This window comes from Mandrillus leucophaeus, unplaced genomic scaffold, assembly GCF_000951045.1.
Source record: "Mandrillus leucophaeus isolate KB7577 unplaced genomic scaffold, Mleu.le_1.0 Scaffold855, whole genome shotgun sequence".
In the NCBI taxonomy this organism is placed as follows: Eukaryota; Metazoa; Chordata; class Mammalia; order Primates; family Cercopithecidae; genus Mandrillus; species Mandrillus leucophaeus.
This window is the reverse complement of record NW_012109308.1, coordinates 843,722-867,844: the sequence shown is the minus strand read 5'-3', so window position 1 is coordinate 867,844 and position 24,123 is coordinate 843,722. Positions and strand designations below refer to the sequence as shown.

The following is a 24,123-nucleotide window of genomic DNA, read 5'->3' as shown; positions in this document are numbered from 1 at the left end:
AGCAACAGCATACACATTTTTCTGAGGTGCACATGGAACACTCTTCAGTATAGATCATGTGTTAGACCACAAAACAAGTCTTAACAAATTTAAGATTTTTATTTAGTTTGTTTCAGTTTAGTTCATGGGTCAGCAAACTATGGGCCATGGACCAAATTCCAGCCGTCACCTATTTCTGCAGTTTTATTGGCACAGCATTCTCATTCATTTACATACTGCCTGTAGGTGCTTTTGCCCTACAATAACAGAGTTGAGTAGTTGCAGCAGACACCATCTGGCCTGCAAATCCTAAAATATTTACTATCTGGTCCTTTTACAGAAAATGTTTGCCGACCTCTACTTTAGGTTTCTACTCCAGATCTCATGCTCTTGCAAACTGCACTTTTTGCCAGTTAGCTTTGGATGGTACTCTGTTTATTCTGCCTTCCAAGAGGTGTTGGAGAGGTGTTCAGCTTAATTTTCCCAACTAAAGTGAATCTACCTTGGAACAGTGACCCATCTAACAACCAGTCTTAGGACCTACTATGTGCCAGGCTGGGTGCCCACATCGCAAGCTGCTCTAATCTCTCTAGCCAGTAGCTCACACATAGTATCTGCCCAACCAATACTGAAAGGGTTGAATCAGCATGTGTTTCACCCAGATAATAAGAAGAGAAGACCTTCTCTGGGGCACACTCAGCATCTGAAGCCTCAGCAAGTACCTGATACTTCCTGCTTCTGCCTCCCCAAAGAAATCCCTTTGTCACTAAGCAGAAAGCCAGCCTGTCTCTCCCCAGAGAGCAGCCTGCCTCCAGAGCTCAGTAATTACAAGATTCTGTTATAGCCCCTTAGGGAGCATTGCCTCATTTGAATTCCCACCCCAAGTGAAATCAATACCAGTAATACCTGTTTTTAAAGTGACTTAACTAAGGCCTTTTCTTCCTGGTGATCTCATTTTCAACAGACCACAATTAGTCCTCTGGAGAATGCCATAGAAACCATGTCCACGGCCAATGAGAAGATCCTGATGATGATAAACCAGTATCAGAGTGATGAGACTCTCCCTATCAACCCACTCTCCATGCTCCTGAATGGGATTGTGGACCCTGCTGTCATGGGAGGCTTCGCCAAGTATGAGAAGGTGAGGATTTCTGTGCTCCAAGTCCACGGGAGCTCAGTGAACAGAGCAGTGGTGGGAGGACCCAGGGGGCAGATGCAGCTACATGTCACTTATCCTACTTTGGCTGTCCTTGTCCCCAAAGGGACCCTCAGCTTGGTTGGCCCTCGTGTTTCTACAGCCTCATGTCTTAGCGAGCTCCTGTCTCCCTCCCACCCTCCTTTCCACACCCTGTGCTGGGGCAGGAAGGGGCAGGAAGGGGCAGGGGTCATAAGAGCCCCTTATCTCACTGGGCAGATTCAGGTGGCTCTATTAAGGAAAGGCTCTGGGATGAGTGTGAGCCAGACCATAAAAGTACATGCCAGTTGTATAAACCCACCTCTTCCACAAAGGATGTGAAATGATGTGTACAAATGAAAAGAAATGAAACTCAGAATCTGTGAAAAGACATACAAACTAAAAGATCAACTCCAAGAGGGGAGCCATAATCTAGATATCAAGGTCATAAGTTCCCTCCAGAAAGCCCCACACGTTTGAACCACAGATTTTATTTTTGAGCTTCCCGGTGTTCATGGCAAAAAGGGAGATAGCATCACTTATATGAGTCACATTATCCACTGGAAGGAAAATACCCATTTCTCAGTAAGGAGACATAGCTTTTCTTGGCATTGAAATAGAATAGAAAGTTCTTACTTGCTTTTCACCTAGCAGACACTGAAGGAAAAATGAACTCCTCATTCTAACAAATCTGTTGATGAATTTCCTATTATCTTTCCTATGTTATCAATTGATGTAAAACTAAGAATACCACACAGTAGTGTAATTCAGGGACAGTAATTCCAGTCACCTAATCAATCCTTCCAGCTACCCTCCGATACCCATGCAGTCATCATTGGTAACCCTTTGTGCAACCTTGAGCAGTGATAGGATATGTCTGTTTATACATGCGCACACACTAAGGACATGAGCCCCAGAAAGGGGCTGCCAGGGTCACTTGCAAAGAGGGATGCCATGAGGTGAGCTGAAACACCCACCCAATGAGATTCCTTACTGAATTATTTTTCACAGAGCAATGTTCTCAAACTTGAAAGGAGCATCAGAATCTCCTACAGTGCTTCCTGACATACAGGTCCTCACCCTACCCCCAGAGTTTCTGATCCAGGCTGTCTGGGCTGGGACTAGAGAATTTGCATCTCTAACAAGTTCCAAAGTACTGCTGCTGCTACTGGCTCAGGAACCTGACTTTGAGAACGACTTCCCTGGAGTTTGCAGCCCATTCCCACTGGGTACTGATCTGAACCTCAAAGCAGATAAAACATTGTCGGTCTCTCCAGACCTCTCACTTGTGTTCCATCCACATTCCTGTGACCTCATCCTTGCCCCTCTCAAATTGAATCTTCTCCCAGTGGCAAAGAGATTGGCTGTGAAATGCCAAATGAACAGGAAACCCTGACCTCCTATCTGTCCTCCCCAGGCCTTCTTCACTGAGGAGTACGTCAGGGACCACCCTGAGGACCAGGACAAGCTGACCCACCTCAAGGACCTGATTGCATGGCAGGTAAAGCAGAGCTGGCAGGGGGAGCATCCTGCCCTTCTTCCTTTCCCCCAACCATGGTTCACTTGCCCCAAGCTAGGCTCTGGCTGAGGCAGCCTAAATTCACATGGCCTCCTGTCCCTTGCTTTTCAGCCCCTCTTCCAACTCTGTATCACACCTGAGCAGGTTCATCCTGGAACAGAGATTTGGGGCACTGCACTCTTGGGTGTTGCATGGTGCAAGGCAGCAATGCTATGCTGGATGGTGCTAAGATTATCTTATTTGATGTTGAATTCAGGGGATGGCTTTTCACAGCGGGATGAAAATGAACACCAGGCCCCCATATTCCAAACCAGCACCTTCCCCCGACACCCAGCACAGGCCAATCTGATAATAGAAGACTTGAGCCCCTACTCCCACTTCTCCTCCTTTTAGAGCTGACCCAGTTTGTTGCAATAATGCTCAGATGGATATCAGATTTTGAAAATAAGTGAGGCCTTTGTGTGGTTGGTTGTGAGTCAAAGGGTCTACATCCTGCACAAGCTGCTGCTCAGCCCATGAGCTTAGAAGGCACCACCCTACTGTCTCGGGCTGGCCACTTACCTGCCTCTCCTTCCATTCTCTGCTTGCATCCCTCTTCTTCCTGTGGACTCTGTCTTTCCTCCTTTCTCTCCTTCTCTCCGTGCACCTGTCTTTGTCTTTCCCTCTCTCTCTTAGAAGCCTGCACTTCTATTCCTTGCCTCTCTGTCTTTTGCCCCCCACCCCTGCACATCTTACTCCTGTCTTGGCTTCTCTTCCTCTTCTCTCTTGTTCTCCCTCTACCTGCAGAAGCAACAGTCGGCTAGATCCCTCTCATAGAGGCTTACCCAAGGCTAGTCTTCCCCTCCAGGCCCACAGCAACCCCCTCCTCAGACATTTGCCCACTCTGGGTTCTCAGAAAACCACCCAGCAGAACACAGGGGTGGGCTCCAGAGGGCAGGAGCTGGCAGGAGGTGAGCAGTGGGTGCAGGGGCAGGTGGAGCAGCTTGCAGCTGCCTGCCCTCCCTCGCTTTCTTCTTGCCAGTCACTGTGCGAAGAAAAGCAAGCTTTTGTGGTTGGGAGTTTTTGTTACTCTAGGGAAATCAGGGAATGAGAAGCATTGGGTGCAGCCTCTTTTCTTAAAATAAGAATTCCTAATTCAGGTCCTTCTCTGCCTCTGCCAATTTATGCAAAGTGGGGCTTTAAAAATGAAACACCAAGCACTGCACAGACGCGCTTTTCCCGAATGCATGTTGTGTGTCTGTCTGGAATTTTCTCTTTCTTTTTACCTTGTGCCACCTGTGAAGCCCAAATATCCCCAAGGTCCCCAGCCTTCTGCGGTCATCATGCCCTTTATTATTCAAATAATGATGTTCTCCCTTAGCACCCCCAACTTGGGAAGCAGGAAGGCCAGGCTTTGATTCGTTCCCATCCTCAGATATTGCTGGGAGGCCTCAGGGAAGGCTAACATGTCACACAGATTTGCTTAGCTGTTGGATGTCACTCTGAATCCATACCATTGCCCTGGTCCTCTCCACTGGGGACCTCTTCTCATCTGGAAACAGCTTCTCCATGCTGTGTTTGCTGTACCCAAATGAACTTCAGCTTCACAGCACAGCAAATATCAAGCTGTACCTTCTAAGAAAATTCTACTACTGTCTTGGAGCTTACTAGAGGGACATTACCAACAAAGCCGGAAGACTTTGAACGCATGTACTCTGTTAAATGTGACAGCTTCTGAGAGCCATTAGCTAGGCGCCTTCAGACACCGCCCCCTAGTGGCTGCCTTCTCCTTAGCACCACCTGCTGATCCTGGGACCACCTATACAGAGGCCCACCTAACCCCCAAACGAGGTTGACCTGAGCCATATCCCTCCCACCCAGAACCCAGGCACCCTAACTATGACCCCAGGCACCCTAACTATGGACACCTGCATGCAAAAGATGCAGCCCTGCTCATAGCAAAGGCAGTCTTTTAACATTATCACACGCAGCAGATTAGCTCTTCCCTACCTGTGTCATTCCATTTGTTCTTGCAACTTACATTTATTGAGCCTCTGTTGTGTCCTAGGCATAGTCCTAGGCAACAGAGATAGTGATGGATGAAATTGGGCCTGCTCCCTGCTCACTTGGAGCTTAATTCTAAATTGGATCTTGGTTTTGCAAAGCCAAATACACTTTGAATTTACTTAAAACACAAGGTTAGATTGCAAGGGGAGTGAATGTATTTGTACCTCTAGCAACCGAACAAATGCTGAAGCCTTCAAAGTACATTTGGTGTTCAACGTTTTGCAGATTTCAGGATCGATAGCTTGTTAATTTCTTTTCTTTGTGAAGACTTTCTCTCTATTTTTTGGAATAAAAAGATGTCTATAGTATGCTCTTTTAAAGCTTTTGTTGTGAAATATTATGTACAGAAAAGTGCACATAAAAATATATAACCCACTTATTTATCAAAAACGTACATCCATTTGACCACCACCCAGATGAAATAGAATTCTGCTAGCTCCCCTAACCCTATTCTTATGCCTCCTTCCCTAAGAGTGAGCACTGTTCTGCTTTTATAGTAATCATTTCCTTGCTTTAAAAAAAGTACTTTACCACCCAAACACTCATTCTTAAACACTGTAGTTTTGATTTGCTTAATTTTGACCTACATGTAAACAGAATCACATAATATACAGTCTTTCGTATCTAACTTATTTTGCCCAATGTTATGTTTGTGAAAGTCATTCATTTTGTTGTACAGAGTTATGATTCACATTCATTTTCATTGCTATGTAGTGGTCCGTACAGCTGGCTTTTGTAACTATACTAAAATGTATTTCTTTATTTTTCTACTAATAGAGAATAGGGTTTATTTCAGTTTGGGGCTATTACAAGTAATGCTATTCTGAACTTCCTTGTGTGTGTCTTTTTGGTACACATATGCAAAATTTTTGTTGGGTATATACCTATGCATTGACTTGTTTTGTCATCGCATATAAGGATATTCAGCTTTAGTAGGTACTGCCAATCTTCTATCACTATAGGTTAGGTTATTTTACCTGTTCCTGAACCTCTTATAAATTGTATTATGCAGTACAGTATGTACTACTGTATCTGTAACTTCTTTTGCTCAACATAATGCCTTTGAGATTCTTCTGGGTTGTTGCACATACTAGAGGTTTGACTTTTTTTGTTTCTAAGTGTCATCTATTGTATGTGTATCTAAATTACCAATAATATGTCAATTTATTTATCCTGTTGGACATTTGGTTTTTTTCGGGTGTTTGATTATGAATAAAGTTGCTATGAACATTCATGTTTATGCCTTTTGGTGGACCTAAGCACTCAATTCCTTCAGTATACGTGTAGTAGTGGAATTGCTGGGCCATGCACATTTAACCTTACTGGACACAAGAAGCAGTTTTTCAAAGTGGCTAAATCAATTTTCACTCCCACACAACTTCTAAGTCAGTTGATTCACATTCTCCCTGACACTTGATACTGGGAGTCTTTTTTAATTCTAGTCCTTCTGGTGGATGTGTAATGATATCTCAGTTTAGTTTTAATTTGCATTTCCTTCATGAGCAATGATGTTGAGCACCTTTTCATATGCTTACTGCTAATTGGATTGCCCTTTTGTGAAATACTTTTTCAAATCTTTTACTTATGTTGTTAATTGAGTTGTCTTTTTATTATTGATTTATAGGAGTTTACATATATTCTAGATATGCGTCTTCTGTCAAATGTATGTATTGCAAATATCTTCTCTTAGTCTGGCTTGTCTGTTTGCTTTCTTAATGATGTATTTTGATGAACAGCAGTTGTAATTTTGGTCAGGTTTAATTTATCATATTTTTTAATGATTAGTGCTTTTGTGTCCACTTTAAGAAACCGCAACTACCCCAAGATCATGAAGATATTCTTCTATGTTTCATTATGAGTTTTTATTGTTTAATCTTATACATTTAGGTGTATGATCCATTTTGACTGATGTAAAGTAAGAGGCAGATTATTTTCTTACACAGATTTCCAATTTCTTCAGCACCATGTATTGAAAAGACTATTTTCCCCCACTTTTGACCCCCAAAATTGACCATATATGTATTTGTCTATTCTGGACTTTCTATTCTGATCCATTGGTCTATGTCCATGCTTATACCAGTACCATACCATCTTGAGTCTTGAACTCTGATAGTAAGTGCACCCCAATTGTTGCTTTTCATCAAGTGTGTCTTGCCTCTTCTAAGTCCTTTGTATCTCTCTATAAATTTTAAAATAACCTTGCCAATGTTTACGTACTTCTCTAAAACACATTGAGATTTGGATTAAGTGTACGTTAAATATTAGATTAAATTGGAGAGAATGGCTATCTTCTCATCCATGAACATGGAATATCTCTCCATTTATATAGTTCTTTAATTTTTCTCAGCAAAATTTTGTGGTTTTCACATATTTTTTCTTTCATATATCTTATTAGATCTGCTCTTAGGTATTTGATATTTTAAATTCTATTGTAAATGGTATTGTTTTTAAATGCTATTTTCTGTTTGTTAACTTTTCATAATACACTCGTCTTATGATCTTTTATAACGTTTGTACTTCTTATAGTTATGTTTTTCAATCCTAATATTGGTTATTAGTACCTTATATTTTCTTGATTAGTCTTCTTAGGAGTTTATTAATGTTGTATCTTTTCAAAGAAACAAATTTTGGCTCTGTTGATCCTCTCTGTTGTAAATTTGTTTTCTATTTTTATTCATGTCTACTCTTACCTTTATTATTTTCATTCATTTTCTCCCTTTGAATTTAGTTCACTGTTCTTTTACTAATATCTTGAGATGGATGCTTAGCTAATTTATTTTCTGTCTTTTCTAATATGTAAAACTAAAGCCATAAATGTATCTCCATTTACAACTTTATCTCACTACTTTTTATATGTAGTTTTTCCATTAGCATTCATTTTTATATAAAATCTTTGTCTTTTTCATGAATGGAGGATCTTTTCTGTTCCTATATATTAGTTAAATTTTTTAGAAAAACATATTTTCGTAGGCTCTCTTTATTCTATTTCTTCCAAATTCATTCTGTTTTTTCTTCCTTTATTCTTTCCTTATTTTATTCCTTATTTGTTTCTTCCCTGTCTGTCAGTCTGGTCTCTGTCTTTCATATTGGAGACTTTCCTCCAATGTCTGGTGATGCTTGGCGTTCTTTTCCTAGTTAAGAGTGAGGCTAAAGAAAATCTGTGTACACGAGAGAGGGCCTTGGCAACTGGGTAGCATTGCTGTGTGCTAATGGAATGACCCACAGATGCCTCTCTCTACATGGGACTGTTCACATTCTCCAGAGTCAGACCCTCCAAGCTGTTCTATAGAAAGAGAGTCCCAGCTGCTACACTGCTGGCCATTTGGGAATTGGGAAGTGGAGGTCTCACGATCCAAATGCAGACTTTCTCTTCAACTCCTTATTTGCAGTCTGGCTCCTCATTCTGCCTTCTGTTGTGTCTGATGCCCGTAAGCCCAGAGCTCCTTGTTCTAATTGTTCTAGATGATAAGCTCCTCCTTCTTGAGAAAATGGGAAAACAGAACACTTGGCTGCAGGGTGAGGCAGTCAGAAAATCTAACTGCTCCTGATAAAGAACTTCAACACATTCCTCTGTGTTTGGCCCCTCAGCTCACCCACCTTCTCTGTGGTGCCTGGTGCCTCCAATCCCTGAGGCCCTCCTGGCTTCATGGAGGCAGATTGGCTTCTTCTATCACCACCTCCCTCCTCTGCTGTGGAAGGTCAGTTATGTCCTCCCATCTCCTGGCACCTGCACACATTGTGGGGCAAGTTTATGAATGTCTTCAATTTTCACTGAAGATTTCAGTTTCTCTTTCACCTTGTCATTTCTGGGGGACCTCCAATAGAAGTAAGCAGAAATATCTTTATGTCACCATCATGAAAGCAATTTTTCCCCAAATAATTCATAGTCTACCCCTTTGCTCCCCTGGTAATGTTTCCCTGAGACCACACAACTAAAGTTCTCAGTTTCTCTTTCTAACAGTGCCCACCATGGCTCTGCTACTCTCCCTTACCATAGCTGCCACTTAGACAGTGTCCACTGACCTCCTACGGGGACAAATAAGACTCCAACTCCCTCACATCAATCCTCTCCTCTTCCCTCATCTTCCTAAGGCTTTTACATCACTTTTCAAAGCTCCCAACTGGTGGGTTCACTTTATGATATTAGCACATTTATATCCTTCTTCAGCACCTGTATAAAGTGCAATTGGCTCCATGTGGTAAGATGAGGCTATGCCCCCTCCTCTGTTTTCTCTCAGCTTTTGCCTTCCTCTATCTCCCAGCTTCTGACATTCATCCTTTCACTTTAGTATTGCCAAGAACATCTTATGCAAGATTTTAAATCAATGCAACAGAGATTCCCCTGCTCTGATCCCCACAATTTGCCCCCAGGTAGATTCTTTAAGGGGACCATTTTCCCAAGCATGTGGCTTCTCATGGGGAACGGGAGAGTCCAACCCTCCTATGAGGCAAGGGAAGCTGAGGGTCTTTCTCCCCTTTCCAGAGCAAACCACTTGTTTGCAACTTTCCCCAGGGGGAAAGCTGGGGACCCTGTGTGCAGGTTTCTGAGGACCCTGAAGCCCTTGATGAATTCTTCGCAGGCAGACTTGACTGTAGCTGCTGTGATGGGCTGGGTGCCAGGCTGAGGCCCACCAGCCAGCCTCTGGCTCATTCTTTACCACTTTCTCTCCAGATCCCCTTCTTGGGAGCTGGGATTAAGATCCATGAGAAAAGGGTGTCGGATAACCTGCGACCCTTCCATGACCGGATGGAGGAATGTTTCAAGAACCTGAAAATGAAGGTGGAGAAGGAGTATGGTGTCCGAGAGATGGTATGGGTGGTTCCTATGGCTTGGAGGGGTGGGATTGGGCAGGGTGGGGCAGGGAAGGATGCTGGAGGCTGAAGTTGGAAGGGACCTAGCAAAGGAAGCTGCTTCCAAAGAAGATGGTGATGGCCAGCATTGCTGGATCCCATCCAGGGGAACCCTGCTGGAAACTTGGTCCAGCAAAAATAACCCCCAGACAAACTCCAGTTACAACTGGATTGTGCAGATACCAACTACTCAAGGGACTGTGTAATAATAATGAAAGCTACATTGATGCAGCATCTACTATATGCCTGGCCTGATTCAAGCACTTGACATCTACTAGGTCATTTAATCATCACCACAAGCCTGAGAGGCAGGAATGATTTTTAACCGCTTGTATTTCTTCTGAGGTTCAGAAGGTCAGGTAACTTGCCAGAGGCTATGTGGCAAATGAGTGTGCGGCAGAATTTGCATCTGGCTGTGTTAGTTCAAGGCCAGTAGTTTTGGCCACTGAGCTCCTTGGCCTGAAGAGGCCATGAGCCTGGTGCTTACAGGGTGCTTCTTCATCCTCTTCCTTATTAACTGGTGTTATAAAATGTCAAGGCCATGCAATTCCTTTAAAACCATCTGGTCCAGCCTTCCCATTTTACAGATGGTAAAACTGAGATCCAGAGAAGAACAGTGAGTTACTGAAAGAGCCTAGAGGCACACTCAGTTCTCTGATTCAAAGATGTTTTTCCGTGAGACAGGTTGTCACTTTCAATACTCCCTACACGAAGTCCCTGCAATGCAATTCTGATGCTGACTCCCTGGAGTTAGATCACATTTCACAGGTTAGAAGCACAGTCTTAGACACTTCCCACTTCAAACACCAACCATAAGCTTCAGGGACCCAGGCCACCCACACTTCTGCCTAACTGGTTACAAATTGGGGGATTCCCACTACCCCATCGGGTTTCATAATTCACTAGAATAATTCACAGAACTCAGGAAAGCATGATACTTACAACTTCAGTTTATGATATAAATCAAGACCAGCCAGATAAAGAGACACAGAGTGAGGTCCAGGAGGGTCCCAAACATGAAGTTTCCATGTATTCCAGATGCGTCCCCCTTCTGGCACACTGATGTATGATTACCAGCCAGAGAAGTTCACTGGAGCCTAATGTCCAGAGTTTTTATTGGAGTTTCATTATGCAGTCATGATAGATTGAACCACTGACCACGTGATGGAAATCAGTCTCTGGGCCTGTCCACTCCCTGGAGGTTGAGCTGGTATTACATGGCTCAAAGCCCCAGCCCTATAATCATAGAGCTGGTCTTTCTGGCCATCGGGAGCCATCTTATTAGCATAAAATCAAGTATGGTCAAGAGGGCCACCATGAATAATAACAAAGATACTCCTATCACATAGGAAATGCCAAAGATTTAGATGTTTTCCTCCAGGAACCAGGAGTCAAGGTCAGCCACATTCTTTATTCTACAAGAACCCCTAGCCTCAGCCAGCCAGGAACTTTTGTGTTGATGCTCCACTCAGCCCCACAACTCTGCCCTGCCCAGGTGAAGGGAGAAGGTGACAGGAAGGTGGGGGCCACCTTCCCCAGGCTACAGCTGCTAACCACCCTGTTCTCCCACCACAGCCTGACTTTGACGACAGGAGAGTGGGCCGCCCCAGGTCTATGCTGCGCTCGTATAGACAGATGTCCATCATCTCTCTGACTTCCATGAATTCTGACTGCAGCACCCCCAGCAAGGCCACCTCAGAGAGGTCAGTCCCTGCACCCCAGGGAGCCCCCCGCACCCCTGCCTCCCTGGCTCAATCCCTTCTCCTTCTCTCTCTTCACCAGCAACATCCCTTCTACCTTCCCCTTCCTCCTTTCAGTTTAAAAGCCTTTTCCCATCTGGAGCCTCACAACTACCCTAGGAGGCTCATGTTTAGTATCATTTGTAGGGGATTATTGGAGGCTCAGAGAGGCAAGGCAGCTTTCCTGAGGCCCAGCAGGACTCACCTGCAGCCCCCAGACTTCTAGTCCAGTGATCTCTGTCAGCCAGCCAGAGCTCCTCACCAAGCCTGCATCTTTCTAGAATATTGTCACCTCTCACCGGAATCTGTTCCCTTTCAAGGAAGCTCCTCCCAATCACAATGGGATGTCCCCATTGCAGAGCTCCTCCTCCTGCACCACCTACCCACCCCTCTGTCGGGGGTCTTCCCTCCTTTGCCCCCTTCCGCCTTCCTGGAGCCCTCTGGCCATCATTGCTGGACCCTCCAGAAACTTCCCAGCGGGCCTCAGAGGCTACTCTTGCCCAGAGGGAAAAGGATGGAAACGTCTTCTGTGTTTCACAATTCTAGGGGCCACCATTCACCCTGACCAACTCATCTGTTCTAATCATAGACACTATGAGCTACCCAGCGCTTACCATATACCAAAAATGTGCCAGTGGTTCCTCCAACCTCATCTCATAGCCACTCTGCAAGGTCTCTGCAAAGACCCCCGTCTACTGAAAAGGAAATGATGGTTGGAAGAGGTTGAGTGATTTACCCAAAGTTATTCATTCAGCTAATAACTGGCCGGACCTGGATTTGAATCCACATTCATGCTTTCAACCAGTCTTCTCTCCTCACCACCAGTTTCTTTGCTATGGCTCACTTCTTTCAATTTCATTTTACCATGAATAAAATAAAGTGAACTTTACTCGTTACATTTAAGTGTTTGTGGGTTGAGCAAGTTGCTCCCCAAATCCTCTGCCAGATTTGCTGATCTACTCTAGATCCTGTAGTGACAGCTCAGGTAGCCCGAAGGTCCCCTTCAGCTTCCTGGGTCCTTGCAAGGCAGTTCCACTGAAGCTCTAACTGCAGTTTCTATTGCTGCCCCTCTGGCCTTTCAGCTTTGACCTGGAATTAGCACCACCCAAGACTCCGAGAGTGGAGCAGGAGGAGCCGATCTCCCCGGGGAGCACCCTGCCTGAGGTCAAGCTGCGGAGGTCCAAGAAGAGGACGAAGAGAAGCAGCGTAGTGTTTGCGGACGAGAAAGCGGCTGCCGAGTCGGACTTGAAGCGGGTGAGCGGCTGAGGCAGGTTGCCTCTCCAGTGCTGTCAGCAAATCTGCACTACATGCTGGGCACAAAACCCAGGGCTTCCAGATACGGGATCCCTGAGGCCCGGTTCTGCGGTGCTGTGGGTATTGCAGAGGCGGCCCCCTAGGAGCTGAGAGGTGAAGTGCTTACTGCCCAGGCAGCTGGGGTGGCTGGGACATGACAGAGCTGGGAGTCAAACCCTGACCTTTGCACTTCAGAGCCTGTGTGTATCCTTTCCACCATCACACAGGGCTTTTCCAGGCGGGGGAGAAGCCACCTGTTCTCCCACCAAAGGGGAGAGCAGCCCACTTGGTATTGGGCTAGGTGTTTCTATAGCCCCCAGCCCCAGGCCTGTTCTAACCACTGACATCTCAGACCCCTGCAAGCCCCTCCTGTGAGCCAGGAGTCCAGTTGGGGATGCAGAGATGAAATCTCACTGTCCTGGCTTTGAGAGTTTTGGTCTCGTAAACTAATAACTTTCTAAAAATGAGACTTGGTGTCAGACAGCCTTCTTAGTTTCCCGCTGGAAAAGAGGTTTGTCAAAAGCATTCTGGGAGCCTGGGAGGGGGAGACGGATTAACTGCCCTGGCAAGGGAGGGGTGCCAGATGAAAGAGCAAGGGGCCAACCAAGATACCATGGTGAAGAAAGGGCCCTCCAGAACTTCCCAGTGGGCCTCACAGGCTACTCTTGCCTGGATGGATGAGAATGGAAATGTCCTCTGTGTGTCTCAATTCTAGGGGACACCATTCACATGATAGTCTAAATGAATGCCACCCCCTTCACCCCGTAGTTGTGTAGTGTGCAACTTATGAAACCATACATGGCAGACTGGCATGGAATGGTATGAAATAGAATAAATGAACTAGGAGCCAGCTTCATAGAAACCATGCCACACCCTCATCCCTGATCTTTCAGGGCCCAGATCTGCCTCATGCTAAGCCTCTCTCTCTCTTTTTTTTTTTTTTTTTGTGTGTGTGTGTATTTGTGTGTGTGTGTGTATTTGTGTGTGTGTGTGTATTTGTGTGTGTGTGTGTGTGTGTGTGTGTGTGTGTGTGTGTGTGGTGTATTCCTCCAGCTTTCCAGGAAGCACGAGTTCATGAGTGACACCAACCTCTCGGAGCATGCGGCCATCCCCCTCAAGGCGTCTGTCCTCTCTCAAATGAGCTTTGCCAGCCAGTCCATGCCTACCATCCCAGGTATGCCCCCTGCTGCCACCAGCATGAGGGACTAGAGATAGTGCAGACCACCAGCCTTGTGGGTGGAGGGTGGATGGGAACTGTGTCTACACAACAAAGTGGGCCAGGCATCCTGGAGTTAGAGGCTGTGCTCACAGCCCCCCACCCTCTAATCTCTCCCCACACCCACCACTTCCTAGCGGTGACACCATCCCAGCAAGCCCCAGCAGGGACAGGGGAGAGGCCTGCTGTCTCTTGGGCCCTCAGAATTCACTGGGTATCCATTTGTCACACTAGTGGCCCCTTGTTCTCAGTTAGCCAGGCCTCCCCAGGGGCCAGAAGTTTGCCCTTGGTATGTCCCTAAGACCTGTGGCTTCTTTATGGACCCGGAAGACTCTTTCTGGCTTTACAAAAATGGCCACCACATCTTATAGCTGCGGAGTGTTGGGTGCATAGACGCTCCCTATCTGCCATCCTCGTCACGCACTGTCCAGTGAGGAGGTTAGAACACAGCCGATGGTCCTAACTCACAGAAGAGAATCTGAGGCCCTAACAGGGGACATGACAGGGGACATGGCATGCCTGAGAGCACTCCATCTGGCATGCAGAAGTCCTTGGCATCTGCTGCTATGTGCCTGGCTCTGTGTGGTAAGGGCCAGGTCAGAAGGGAAGAAGACAGGGCCAGTGCTGCCCTGTGGAACTCAGCAGGCCGATCATGGTGAAGACGCTTGCTGGTTCCCGAATGTTTGGGGTGCCAGGCCCTGCGCCAACTGCTACTCCTTCATTATTTCATTTACACCACTGCACATACCCAGGAAGTAGTTCATGTCATCCACCCCATTGTATGGATGAGGAAACTGGGGCACCGAGAATATCAGTCTCTTGCCTATCACCAGCCAGCAAATGGCAGAGGCTGAGTTCAGACCCAGGCCCTCTTCCCTGGAACCAGGCACTGGCACCTGCCCACTGCCCTGCCACCCCACGCCTGCAACATTTGGCTCAAGCCATTTCACTGGTGTCTTCTCCGCAGGTCTCATGACACCCAGGTGGTCTGGGCTCTTTCTCCCATTTGGCCAGTGTTGAAAGCAGCAGTCAGAGAGTAACTAATTTTTCATGTCTCTGTGACTCCAGGCTGGGGCTGTAACCACTAGGCCATCTGGCCCCTCCACCAGGTGACACGTGGGTCTGAGACTCTCTTCCCAGTGTCTCCTGCAATGGGGAGAGAAATCCAGGATGTTGGTGTTGGGAGCTGGAGGAAGAGTAAGCTCACACTGTCCCCTGCCTTGGAGCAGAAGGCTCTGTGTTTCCCGGGGATATCAGGGCTTTGGGGCAAGGTTTTGACCAGGAGCCAGGAGGCTGAACCCTTGTCTGTAGGGTGGGCAAGCTTCACTGCAAGAGGACAGCTTCAACGCCCCCTGGCGTGGCAGGAAATAGGCTTCCTGCCTCCTGCTTGGCACATACAATGTGTAATCCCTGGATGCTGGCTCTGTCTCCCAGCCCTCCCCCTGTCTACCTCCCCCAAGGCACTGCCCCTCCTCCACCCACCCACTCATGCCCCAGCTCTACTCTCCTTCCAGCCCTGACACTCTCAGTGGCAGGCATCCCTGGGTTGGACGAGGCCAACACATCCCCCCGCCTCAGCCAGACCTTCCTCCAACTCTCAGATGGTGACAAGAAGACACTCACACGGAAGAAGGTCAATCAGTTCTTCAAGACGATGGTGAGGACACTGAGGGTGGAAGGAAAGGAAGACGTTGGGAGGAAAAAGGGAAGACAGCAATGCAGAGAAAAGAAAATGGGGGGTCGTGTGTGCATGTGTGTGCATACGTTGTCATTCCTAGGGAGGCCTAGTCAGGAGGCCTGAGTTCTGGGACACTGTGCAGCAATGCCCAGAGGGCAGTTCTCCTCTGGGGCCCCAGGCAGCTCCTCTGACCAGGATTGACCCCAGCTAGGCATGTGCAGGGCCCCAGGACCTCAGAAGTAGTAAGTGGCCTGCCCTCACCTAAACTGCCCCTTAGTGCCGCAGCACTTTCCTATTCAACCTATATCACAAAATCCTACAAATTGAACGTTAGTTTCCAAGCACTGATTCTGTAAGTCCCATCTCCTATCGTTACTTGTTGGCCTTTCCTCAAGATCAAGAAGGTCCCATAACACATCTGATCCTCAAGGTAATATGTAATCGGGACTCTGCTACTACAAATATCTCAAGTGTACCGTGAGCTCAGAATGAGTCAGGCACCGTGCTAAGCACTTCCCAAGCATGGTGCCATTTGAGCTCCCACTCTTAGGATTTTATATGGGAGGCTCACAGGGTTTGGTAAGTGATGTGCCCAAGTCCACACGGCTAGTGAACCTGGGCTCACTCTACTGTCCACCACTGCCTTTCTGGCCAAAGCCAAGGTCATAGCAGTTCACATTCACTGGTTTTTGGGCAGGGGTCAGTGTTGGGGCCCTTGTGATTAGGACTGGGAAGCTCCATTTTGGTGCTTAATCTGATCATCCCATCTTGGTTTTGTGCTTGTTTATTCTCTTCTCTCAAAAGCTGGCCAGCAAATCGGCTGAAGAAGGCAAACAGATTCCAGACCCGCTGTCCACGGACCTGTGAGCTGCTGCTGACTAGGGCTGCGTGGGAGAGCCAGGGAGGGGAGTTTCTGGAAGAGGAGAGCCATAGGTGGAACACCAAAGCCTCACAGAGTGGGAGACTCTCCCCATCAGTTGTCCTCACTTAGAGGAGACAGAGGAGCCAGTCAGGTCCCAGAGCTTGAGTGCTAACAAGCCCAGCATCCCCTGGGGCTGTGATCATGGTGGATGAGGAAGCCTCAATGTAGATTCCTGAACGCAAGGAACCAGCAAGAATGCCTTCTCCCAGTGTGCTCTCCCCAACATCCTAGGCACAGCTTTCATAACCCAGGTTCTTAGGGGTAAGAAACTGTTTTTGTTTCATTTATGAAGTCCCAGAACTTAACAGAAAAGAAAGCCTTTTAAATATTCTTTTTAATTTTATTTTAGATTAACAGTTTTGTACTTTACATTTTTTAATACAACCAACCAGTTTCTTTTCTAGCCAATCATCTCTGAAGAGTTGCTGTTTCTTACTGACAATAAAAAATGTTCTCTTGGTTCGAGTAAGCCTTGTTGCCTGATTCTGTTGGCTGACTCTCCTGGGCCCAGGACTGGGCAGGAAGCTCCCTGGAAGGAAGGCCCAGGGACTGCAGTGATGTGAAGGAGCCTGGTGATGCCCTTGCCCAATGCCAAGTTTCCCCACCTCATCTGTGAGAAGATTCTTCAAGAATCTCCATGACTCTGGTTCCTTAGGTGCCCAACCTTGGGCTCCCAGCATGTTAAAAAAGTTGGCCTGGTCTTCCTCATGGATCTGAATAGTGGAGTGTCGTACCTCCTTTATCCACCTTTAGAAAGAGATAGCAAGACCACCCAAGCCTGGTCACTCTAGTAAAGACCAAACCTAATGCCAAAGAGTTAGGAAAAGAGGGGTCTGAGGTCCAGCAGACTCATAGTTGAGCTCTTGGATCTTGTCACTGGCTCCAAAGTGGTGGCTTTTCTTGGAGGAATTCTCAGGTTTTTCACATGAGGCCCAAAGGAGGTGAGTAGCTTTGTCAGGCAGCAGCAAGAGAGGATGGGAGCAAAGTCCCACCTCTGGATCCGACAGCGAGCAGGGAGCTGTGCAGGGGAGGGTTCCAGAAGGAGGCTGAGGACCCATTTGAGAAGGAAATTAATACTGGGTAAGTGCATGACAGCGCAAATTTCAGAAGTAGAGCCATCTGGAAACCTTGGAGTGGATGCTTATTTACAGGCTGAGTCCCTGGGGTAGAGTAAGAGAGGAGAAAGAATGATGATGGTAGCTCAAATTTCTTGAGCCCTGATGGTGTCTGGGACAGTGTTATAGACATGATAAGAATTAACTTCCTAAGTCTTGATAGCAGCCCTAGGAGGTAGATATGATTATTACCCAGATGAAGAAATGGAGGCACAGAGGCGTGAAGTGACCCAAGACCACACACTTAGTAACGAATGGCTGGGATCCAAACCCAGACAGCTGGGTGGGGAGCCTGACTCTTAGGCACTACCCTACATTGTCTCTGGGACGCCTTAGTGCACAGAATATCCTGAGTCTTGGTAGCCTTTATCCACCCCAGCCTGTCCCTGGTGGCCTCTGTGTCCCTGCTGCAAGCCCCATTTGAAGATGTGTTGCCTAGTTCAGCTTCTAGTCTCCTCAATAGGCCAGAAAGTCCTGTTTTGATGATTGTTGGGGTTTGGGCTACACCAAACACCTTTGGGTTGCCTAAGGTGAGTAGGCAGCACCCAGAGGATTGGACTCTGTTACAAGCTTGGCCTTCTCATGCCTGCTTTTTCTCTTATTATGAACTGATAAAATCCTAGTGTTTAGCCTTGACATGTAAGCCTTTCCAAATACCAGTGGGCAGTGGGGGCCAGGGAGGAGGGGGCAAATCTCAACAAGGAAAAGAAAATGGTTCTCCCTTTTCCCACAACTACAGAAAAACAGGTATGATCCTGTGCCTTGAAACTGTAGCTGTTACCCTCACTCAGGAGAACTGAAAGACACCCATACTCAGAGGTTGTTGCTACATCGTCCTGGGAAAGTAAGCTTTAACCTCTGAAAATTCTGTAACTGATCAGTCTCCTCACTTAATACTGTGTGGTCCTGGTAATAATACTTCTGAGTTCCATTTTCTGAAGATCATCAATATCTATGAGTTTTCTTATTAAGTCTGAACGGGACCATTGGCACTTTCCTGTTTTCCCACATAAATGGAGCAAGACTTAGTTAAACCCATAAACAGGGGTTGAAAGTCAAATCTCATTTCAATTAAGACTGTCATCAGGTTGACAGCCCACTTAATCCTTTGCCAGAAAAATTTTAGATGCTCCCATTACATGGCAGGAACAACAATGCCAGTAGTAATAACAATAACAAACAACAATAATAATACAGCTGCCACTTACCAGGCACTTACTCTGTATGTCATTTCCTTAAATCCTCACACCAATCCTATGAGCTAGACACTAGGGTCCCAGCCACACTGATGTGAAACTCAGTTCCAAGGTTGAGGAGTTTGTGATGTGGCCTTGTCACCTGACTAGTAAGAGACACAGCCATCTCTGTCCACACCAAGCCTCGTGATCTTAATCCACACATTCACTTTCTACCTGGGAACTCAGCTCAATGTCAGACTCTATTTCACAGTCCATGATTGTTTGTAAGTCTTTGCCTACAATGCCAATGGTGGCACCTGGGAAAAATGAAGGTGGGGTTAGGCATTTGGCATAGCCCTCCTGGTACCACCGATGTTCCCTCACTGTATACAAGTTGTGTCCTAAACTTCCTATAGTAGTCTCAAGGAAGGGTATATGCCTCAGAATTTCCAGAAGGAGGTAGCATTGGATGGGGTGGGAGGAAGGATCTCTTTATAAGTCTTCCTTTCTTGATGTTGTTTTCTGAGACCCTTAGAGACTACTTCATCCAATGCTCTCATTTTACATAGTTAGGTGATCTCTCCAATGGCTGTGATCAGCAGGACCCAATCTGGAATCCAGGTCTTTGTCCAGGTAATCTCCCATCAGTGGAACTCTCTCACCTTTAAGCACCCAGTGACCCTTGTTCTCTGTCTTCAAGACAGGGTTGATATCTGCCATTCATACTTGAGTTTGATCTAGAGCACTAAGTTCCCTTCCTTTCCTTAAGGGAGGGATATTTTTAGCCTTTATTGCTAAGCATGGAGTAGAAGTCTTCCTTCTTTCTTCTAGGCTTTCAGGCTTATGTCAGCAAGTAGAAGAGAAATTGAGGGAAACAAATGGCCTTTCCAGCATCCAAAATCAGGGTGGGCTCTGCTTTCCAGACATACTAAACTGTAACACATCTGTTTGCCTCTCCTGGCTGAATCCTGGGTGCCTCTGCCTCCCTGCCATAGCTTCAGTTCCCTAGGAAACAGATCCTCAGGCAATGATTGAATGCCATGCTCTTTTGGGGCTGCACAGTCTTAGGGTGAAGGAAAGAGGGAAAAGGGATTGGAAGCAATAGAAGTTGAGGTATTAACTCTACTTGAGTCTGGTTCACACTAAGCCAGAGACTCAACTTGTCAGGCAGCATTGAGCAGGATATCTTTGGGCAGGGTATAATAGAGAAATCAGACCCCAGGAGAGTCTGTAGAAAGGAGGAAGAAGGCTGGGTGTGGTGGTTCACGCCTGTAATCCCAGCACTTAGGGAGGCCAACGCGGGTGGATCATGAGGTCAAGAGATCAAGACCATCCTGGCCAACATGGTGAAACACTGTCTCTACTAAAAGTTCAAAAATTAGTTGGGTGTGGTGGCACGCACCTGTAGTTCCAGCTACTTTGGAGGCTGAGGCTGGAGAATCACTTGAACCTGGGAGGTGGAGGTTGCAGTGAACCGAGATCATGCCACTGCACTCCAGCCTGGCAACAGGGTGAGACTCTGTCTAAAAAAAAAAAGGAGAAAGAAAAGGGAATGTATTTGCCCAGCTTGCCACTATCTCAGTCTCCTGGTTCTAGTGGTAAGTTCCCCCTATTGGGTGTGGTAAAACCCTTCATGGTTTTACTTGTGGATTGCATCATCTAGCCCTTTCAGCAGCTATTTGGGAAGCTATATCCCGTGCCCCACAAAGTGGCACTCCATCCAAGGGCAGAATTTGTATAAGAAACCAGCAACTCAGGTACTAAGACAGTAGTCTGGGCTCTGTTGCAGCAAGGAAAGGGAAGACCAAGCCTTTCTGGACAAGCAACTGGTGGACCCCAGGTGGGAGGACCATGTGGACCCAAGTTGGCTGCAGTGGCTACTGAGGTAGAGCAGACAGCTGGCGGCCCAGAAAACCATGGCCTCTGAAGGAGCCAAGAAGGCGTATGAGATTGTCTGAGACATTCAGACCCTCACATGCCCCTTCTGTTATCTCCTGCTCCTATGAATCTTCTGTGTGTGTGTGTGTGTGTGTGTGTGTGTGTGTGTAAGATGTACTTTCTCCTTTCCTACAAAAAGATGAACAAATCCATATGCTTTCTCCTTTCCTAAGAGGGGATGTCCAAGTCCATGTGCTTTTTCCTTTCCTAGGAGGGATGTCCAAGTCCGTGTGGTTTTTCCTTTCCTAGAAGGGACGTTCAAGACCATGTGCTTATTCCTTTCCTAGGAAGGGTGTCCAAGTCCATGTGCTTATTCCTTTCCTAGGAGGGATGTCCAAGTTCATGTGCTTTTTCCTTTCCTAGGAGGGATGTCCAAGACCATGTGCTTTCTTTCCCATTAAGAGATGTCCAAATTCATGTGCTTTCGCCTTTCCCGAGAAGGGATGTCCCAGTCCAATCAGTCACAGAGTCCATTTCAAGGTGGCATTCAGTTATGATCTCCCACACAACCTACAGCAAGAAGATTTGTGAAAGAAGCCACGATAGCTGCTGTAGCTGGACCAAGACTATGACAGATACTCATCATTTCCTTCCTTCACCACCCAGTTAAGTGTCTCTGACCCACAGCTCACATTTCATCTGGACTGGGTTGCCTGCCTGCTGGAGTGCTCAGACCTCTTATCCCCAAAGGGTCTAAGTTTTTAATTGCTCCACCCTTCTTGGTTTGTGGTTGTTGTAATTACCTATTGACCATTACCAGTGGGCATAAGTGTACTAAGAAAGGGCCCAGTGATCCCCTTGGTTCCAGACATGCTCCTCTCTGCCCCTGTTGAATCATAACATCTGAAGTCCTCATGTAATCAGGGTCAGTTGCTGGTCCATGAGCGTGATAAGCCAAAGTGGCCAAGTGGTAGTCACAATTCCAGTTCAATGGGGGCTTCACTCTGTCCCTACCTTGTGACCATGTTATGGGTTGATTTGTGTCCTTCCAAAATTCACATGTTGAAATAATAACCCCCAATACCTTAAGATGTGACCTTATTTGAAGATAGTGTCTTTAAACAGGTAATAAAGTTAAAACAAGGTCATTAGGGTGGCTATTAATTCAACATGACTGGTGTCCTTATAAAAAGAGGAATTTAGAGAAAGATGTGCACACAGGGAGCACGCCACATGAAGATTAAAGGCACAGATTGGAGGGATGCGTCTGCAAGCCAAGGAACACCAGATTGGGAGCAAACCACCAAAAGCTAGGGGCAAGGCATAAACAGATTCTCTCTCTCAGTACCTAGGGGAAAAAAAAACCGGCCTGCCAACACCTCAGTTTCAGGCTTCTGATCTCCAGAACTGTGAGACAATACACCTTTGTTGTTTAAGCCACGCAGTCTGTGGTATTTGTTGCAGTGGCCCTAGCAAACAAATACAGACCGAGACCTCACATCTTACAAAACCCAAGGACAGGAGGCATGAATCCCATGAGTGGGTCACTGGTGTGATAGTGAGAGGGCTTTTGTACTCTCACACTGGCCCCCAGCTTTAGGAGATTTTCAAGACACAGTATTATACACCACCCATAGTATTATACATCACCCACTGTCCACTGAATTTACTACAGACTGGAGGATGGCTCCCTGAGAGGTAGTGTCCCCCACTGGAACCTTGGCTGAACCTCTAAAAGGCTGTGCTCTGTTCCATCAGGTTGGCTGCTTCTGAATGATGGGGTTTATGGTAAAGCTGGTGAATCCCATGGCCTTGAGCCCATTATGTTTAGTTCCTTGCTAAGAATGGGTCCCTTGTTCCAAGTGAAGGTTTGTGGAATCCCAACTCAATGAACAAGGTTTTTCTGTAAGCCCTTAGATGATAATACTGACAGAAATATCATGGACCTTAGAAGGCAACCCCACATCTAGAGGATGTTTTGATCATGGTCATCATGAATTGCTGTTCTTTACAGGGTAGAGAGGTCTCAGTGTAAGTGACCCATGTTTCCCTAAGCAATGATGCACGTAATAGACTCAGTGTCAGTCTCTGCAACTAGCAGGTGGACACTTTGCAGTAGAAATAGCTATATCACACTTGGTGAGAGGAACTCCATATTGTGGAACCTAGTTAGAGCCTCCATCTCTGCCACCATGACCACTTGCTTCGCAGGCCCATTGCGCATTCGATGGATGGCAGATGAGCAAAACTGAGCTATAGGACTGGTCATCCAACTCCTTGATGGTTGAAAGACTGATCTGTGGTCTTTCTGGTGAGCAGTAAAATATAGATCTGCACATTTTGAGTCTACTCCCATTGGATCATGAACATACTTCTTCCCCAGACCCCCAGTAATCAATCTTCCAGTATTATTCCTTTCAGTCCTCTGACTAATCAACAAAGCCATTCTTTGTGGCCCAGGAGTATAAATGTCTATCTCAGTTCATGTTCCCCTCTTTTTAAGGAAGACAGCCAAGTGTACTGCTCATAGCTCTAACATTGGGCTGCAACACAGCTGCAGTCCATTTCCAGCTAGCATTAACACAGTATGCCTTCTCCATAAGTTGGCCATGTAGAATCCCTCCATAAGTCCAAAAGTATGGGTTGAAGGACAGGCATGAATGAAGCAAAAGTAGGTACCATGGAATTCTGCGCCGTCAGTTTTTATCATTTACTCATGCCTTCAAGACTTGCTTGAGCCCAATGTCAAAGATACCACTTTCATCTATGATGGATGTCTGCCACGCTCTGCCTTATGATGTGGAGACAATCATGACGCCCATGGTGGACATCTCAGGTCGCATGGTCCCTTGGTGTCACATAGTGAGGAGCTCAACCTCTGAGGGGACCCAGTAGCACTCCGAGAGCTATTTTTCAGACAGAGAGTCAAGGAGAACATAAATTTGATTTAGATTCTGAGAAGTATGTGCTGTCATTATCCTATAGGGTCTTGTTAGCATCTCCATTCAGCATCCACATCTGCCATCAGTATCTCCGGGGTAATCAGATATGGCCTCAGAGGCAGAGCAGCTAGAACCACAGCCTAGACCTGCTGCAGAGCATTTGTCTTTAGGTTCACTCAAATTGGCATACTCCAGAGTCACCTGATAACAAATTGGAAACAGTAGTCCACAGTTTCTTTGTCCAAGATCCAAAAAGACTTTTCAGCTTCTATGTTTCTGTTTTAGTAAAAGAAAATGTAAGATGCAGCCTGGGTGCGGTGGCTCATGCCTGTAATCCCAGCACTTTGGGAGGCCGAGGTAGGTGGATCACTTGAGGTCAGTAGTTCGAGATCAGCCTGACCAATGTGGTGAAATCCCACCTCTACTAAAAAATACAAAAATTAGCCAGGTGTGATGGTTGCACACCTGTAGTGCCAGTTAGGAGGCTGTGTTGGGAGGATCACTTGAACCCAGGAGGCAGAGGTTGTGGTGAGCTGAGATCATGCCACTGCACTCCAGCCTGGGCGACAGAGCGAGACTCCATCTCAAAAAAA

General features: G+C 46.5%; 1 protein-coding gene across 1 annotated transcript in view; it reads left to right on the top strand.

The window, feature by feature from the left end:
• Positions 1 to 16,882, top strand: part of DOCK2 (dedicator of cytokinesis 2) — a 450,129-nt gene extending 433,247 nt beyond the window's left edge. Inside the window, exons 46-52 of the mRNA XM_011968671.1 lie at positions 2,571 to 2,654; positions 9,391 to 9,528; positions 11,145 to 11,272; positions 12,391 to 12,562; positions 13,655 to 13,775; positions 15,332 to 15,474; positions 16,300 to 16,882. Of these exons, the coding sequence (XP_011824061.1) occupies positions 2,571 to 2,654; positions 9,391 to 9,528; positions 11,145 to 11,272; positions 12,391 to 12,562; positions 13,655 to 13,775; positions 15,332 to 15,474; positions 16,300 to 16,362 (849 nt within the window). The 3' untranslated portion in view covers positions 16,363 to 16,882. The remainder of the gene's footprint in view (positions 1 to 2,570; positions 2,655 to 9,390; positions 9,529 to 11,144; positions 11,273 to 12,390; positions 12,563 to 13,654; positions 13,776 to 15,331; positions 15,475 to 16,299) is intronic.
• The last annotated feature ends 7,241 nt before the right edge of the window (positions 16,883 to 24,123 follow it).